Source organism: Dermacentor albipictus, chromosome 8 (assembly GCF_038994185.2).
Source record: "Dermacentor albipictus isolate Rhodes 1998 colony chromosome 8, USDA_Dalb.pri_finalv2, whole genome shotgun sequence".
NCBI lineage: Eukaryota > Metazoa > Arthropoda > Arachnida > Ixodida > Ixodidae > Dermacentor > Dermacentor albipictus.
The window spans coordinates 64,710,488-64,714,832 of NC_091828.1; the positions used below are offsets into that span (position 1 = coordinate 64,710,488).

Sequence of the window (4,345 nt, forward strand, 5' to 3'; positions counted from 1 at the left end):
CCTTCTGAAGCGGCGACAGACGCGATAATATTTTTTAATAAAATCAGGACGAGCACGGACGGTTTGAGCATGGACGGAAGGGGGGACACCTTGATTAACGTTTTATTTGCTTGCAGAATGTCGTAGGGATTTGTATGAGCATTCCAATGCCAGCAGATTAACCTTGAACAACCTGAGTGGAATACAATACTTAAACTCGAAAGAATTTAACCTACAGCATATGAGTAGCAGTCGTATACCCATTTTTAACTGATAAAGATGCCCAACACATCTTAAGAACACAACTTTTGTTGTGCAGGTATTTGTTCGACAGAGATACACTGTACGTGGCCGATTTTCTGCTTTGTAGCACTGGCTGTGGGGCTACATGCTGTCGCGGTTACGAGTGGTACACAAAGTAATATTTATGTCTGAACAGAGAATGGTGAGACAATGCTCAGTCTTAAAGTGGGAAACCTGCGTTTGCCAAAGTGGCAATGGTATATTTAGTAGCATGTCGTTATTTATAAAACCAAATTTAGGTTCCTAATAGCACATGCTATGTACATTCTTTTCCATGCATCCTTGTGTTTCACTGGCTTGCACTTTAACAAGGCCTTTTTTACCCTTTTTAAAGAGTCTTGGTTCCTATTCATACGCGCGGCAATTACGACATGTCCTACGCCTGTCTAGGCTTTTTGGAACAGGCCGATCTCACATAAATGATTTAGACATTTATCGTGCATCATTTCTCTTTTCTAAATTATTTGCTCGTATTAGATATTGTGTTTAGTTTGTTTACTTCAAACAACTTTTTTTTTTAAATTTACCTGCGATCCCGGTACTCCCCTACTGCGATATTTGAGCGCTGCTCTATGTGTGTTTTCGTTTCGCGTGTCAACATTTTTGTATTATGATTATATAGATACCAGGTTTCTAACAGGAAGAGAACGCAATGAGTAACGTAGCTGGCGCGGACAACATGTGTCGTGCGGCACATCGAAAAGGCAGCGAAGTATGACGCGACTGCTTCGCTCATCCTGAGATCGCGAGAGGCAACGCCTCGGTGACGCGTGGACGTGATTACCAGCAGCCTCTGCAGACAGACCTCCGCTCATGCAGCACTTTGTTTCCACTCAGGCGACTCGCGCAACTCTGGAACCATATCGTAGCGATCGTCGCTGCACCACCCGTCTTGCGCGGAAATACGCTTTTCTTCTCACGTTTTCGTTCCGCCAACGACGAGAGCAGCCCTTTGCGGCGAAATGGTGCTACCTGTGTCGGCGGCGACAACACCCAAAGAAGAATCGCATCGAGTCTTGAACGTAGCCACTCGCCATTGCCCCTTGCAGGAGCAGTGCTTCCCTTCAGATGCGCTCTAAGCGCAGATTGACCTCAACAGCTCACGCCGCGGACGAGCTTAGCCCTCCCCACCTGCCGCCAACCTGCAATGCCCTCCCCCTCCCCTCCTCCTTAGAAGCTAATATGCGGATGCTGTGGCCGCTGGAAGCTCGGCGCATGCGCACGCCGCCTCCAATCCGCCCCTCCTCCACTTTCGGACTCATGCTTTCACTGCAGCCTAATCCTCCGCTTTAATCTTTGCGCCCTCTTCTTTCATCTCCCGCTGTGTTCCGCGTTCTCTTTCATCTTTCGCTGTGCTCGTTCGCTTGGTTACGAGGCACACTGAGGCTCAACGCTGGAACTCGTGCCTAAGAGCTGCGCTCTAAACAACTTGAAGGTTGTATAAAGTGATCAAGCATGCCTAATCTGCCGAGGCAGGCATCATTTTCAATAGAAACCAACCCAACTCATTTCTATGTAATCTAATGCAGTATTAAGTTTTACTGACCATATTTACGGACTATGTAATATTGAAACGTTGCAGGGAGTCATCATAAGGTCCCATCCCGCATTCCCACATTATAGGATAAACATGTGCGCCGAATTACGTGGTGCACATATTCCTGTCAAATTCACCTTATTAGAGATGTAATAAATTTTAGCCTGGGTGGCCCTCTGAATTTGATATGACGCGATTCATTACAGGCAAAAGTAGGACTACAAGCTCGAGAAGTGTTGAGGAAGAAAAAAAGATTAAGGAGATTTATGCAAAAAATGTAAAAATGCCAATGAACCGTCATCACTTTTTTGGAATTGGGCCATGTCACCTGCGTAAAATCGTGCTTAAAGATAATGTCAGCGATCTCCCGTAAAGCACAACAGCTTTTGAGTGCAGAAAGTGGTGCGCAGTTTTACAGTCCTTTTACTTTGCTGGCCTCGTTGTTGAGGTGAGTCAGGCCGTGCAGATGTGCTTCATTGAGCCGGAGAAGAAGGGACGCCATACAGGGTACGAGATTGCAAGATAGTCTGCACAAAGTGTCTCAATTATCTTTCTTTGTAGGCCCAAGTGCGTTTCAAAATCCAGCAGAAATTTTGTGTTGCCTGGATGATGACAATTAGTGATTAAGCCACGTTGTGAACGTGTACTGCTCGTCCAAAAACATTCTGAGTGTGCGCATGGCCCGCTTCCCGAGAAGTGTTGTCTTTCCGATAGAAATTGATGCTGACTCTTTATATGTCGTTTCACTTTTGCTATCTCAAGTCACACATGGGGCGACGGAGTGGGTGATTCGACCCTGCTGCTAGACGTCCCGTACTTGAATTGCACCACAAACGCACACCTATGAGCCCGCGGCGAGCGTCTGTTCGTTCACAAACACAGGGGAAACGACGGCAGCCGGCCATGCGACGCAGTCGCCACAAATACACCATCAGCAATTCGTACACAAAGGATTGCCCAGAGGCACCAACTATTTAAGAGTATTCGCAACCCTGGAATCATAGCAAGCTTCTCAATGCACTTGTTGGGCAGAGAATACACAAACGTTTCCACAAAAAGCCGTCGGGGCGTCACGGTCGCGCCGACGACAAAAAGACAATTATCTCTAAACCTCCCTTCCACTTCTTTCTACCGCTTGCCCGAGTTTCCGGCAATAACCGTCTTGCTCGCCGGTCCCCATTTCCACCCCCTTTTGGCGCCCATTGATCGGTGCTTCACCGAACCAGTGACGTATTCATAATTTGCGTGGCCGCGCGACTGTCTGTCACGGACTCTGATGCAAGAAAAATGCCGACCGATTACATGAGGTCAAGTGAACGAGGTTTTTATGAAGAACTCTTTGGCTATCCCGCGCAAACTACCTCCTCGTTCTGCCCGCAGCACCCTGGTCAGAAGACCTGAATGCCCAGCACGATGATACGACGGTCGAGCACCTAGGGTTTTCCCGTACACTCGCAAGAATAAAAGACAGTTACTATTTGCCGCGCCTGACCGCCGATGTCACCGGTTACGTCAAAATATATCAAGATTGCCTGCGATGCAAGACACCACCACCAAGGACGGCGAGATTACTACTGCAGATTGAGGCACCTTGCTGACAGTTTCAGCAGATCCGGATGGATTTGTTGGGGCCCTTTCTGACGTCAACATCTGGAAACAAGCTGATAGTCGTGGCCACTGAATATCTCAACCGCTACGTCGAAATGAAAGCTCTGCTAAAAGGTAGTGCGGCGAGGTCGCTCAATTGTTCACGGAGGGCATCCTGCTGTAACGTGGTGTCCCAGAAGGCCTGATAACCGGCAGGACAGCCTTCGCGCAGAGCTCACCCAAGCCACTTTGCATTACAGCCAGGCCAGCCTTAGGAGGATAAGCGCCTGCCACCCGCAGGCTAATGGTCTTGAGAAGCGTCTGAACAAGACCTTCGCCAACATGCATGCATTGTACATCGACGGCGAACACAACACGTGGGAAACCGTCTTGCCCTACGTAACCTTCGCTTACAACACGCCGCTGCAAGAAGAAACTGAGATCACGCCGTTCAAGCTGGTCCACGAAAGACATTCGACGACGACTGTCGACGCCAAGCTGCGGCACGTCACCGCCGATGAGAAGCTCGACGTCCTCGACAATCTCTAACACGCTGAAGAAGCGCGACAGCTCACCCACCTGCGGATGAAGAACCAGCAGAGGACCGACAGCCGGCACTACACGCTTTGACTAGGCAATGTCGAACGCCAGCGCGGCGGCCGTGTTTGGGTCTGAACTCCGATTCGGTGGCGAGCACTTCGCGACAAACGGTAAGGCCACCATTTCGGTGCCGACAAGATTATCCGACGGATTGGTGCACTGGACTATAAGGTCGTGCGAGACATTTCGCAATCAGAGTGGCACCGCGCACTCCCTGAATTCATCCATGTGGCGCGTCCTAAGCTTTCCTACGCCAGCTGACAAACTTAGGAAGTTAGTCTCTTATCTTATTGTTGTTTTCTTTAGTACGCGTGGTTTTGTTTTTGCTTTCGTGTTGGT

At 48.9% G+C, this 4,345-nt stretch overlaps 1 protein-coding gene across 1 annotated transcript; it reads left to right on the forward strand.

The window, feature by feature from the left end:
• The first annotated feature begins 3,435 nt into the window (after positions 1–3,435).
• On the forward strand, positions 3,436–3,955 carry LOC139049273 (uncharacterized). Its single transcript, XM_070524643.1, has 2 exons — positions 3,436–3,554; positions 3,667–3,955. The coding sequence occupies exons 1-2, from the start codon at positions 3,436–3,438 to the stop codon at positions 3,953–3,955; spliced, it is 408 nt and encodes a 135-aa protein (XP_070380744.1).
• The last annotated feature ends 390 nt before the right edge of the window (positions 3,956–4,345 follow it).

Coding starts and splice junctions, on each gene's coding strand:
- LOC139049273 (XM_070524643.1), top strand. CDS start 3,436: ATGGATTTGTTGGGGCCCTTTCTGACGTCAACATCTGGAAACAAGCTG. Junction 3,555..3,666: donor CTAAAAGGTAGTGCGGCGAG/GTCGCTCAATTG, acceptor TTTGCATTACAG/CCAGGCCAGCCTTAGGAGGA.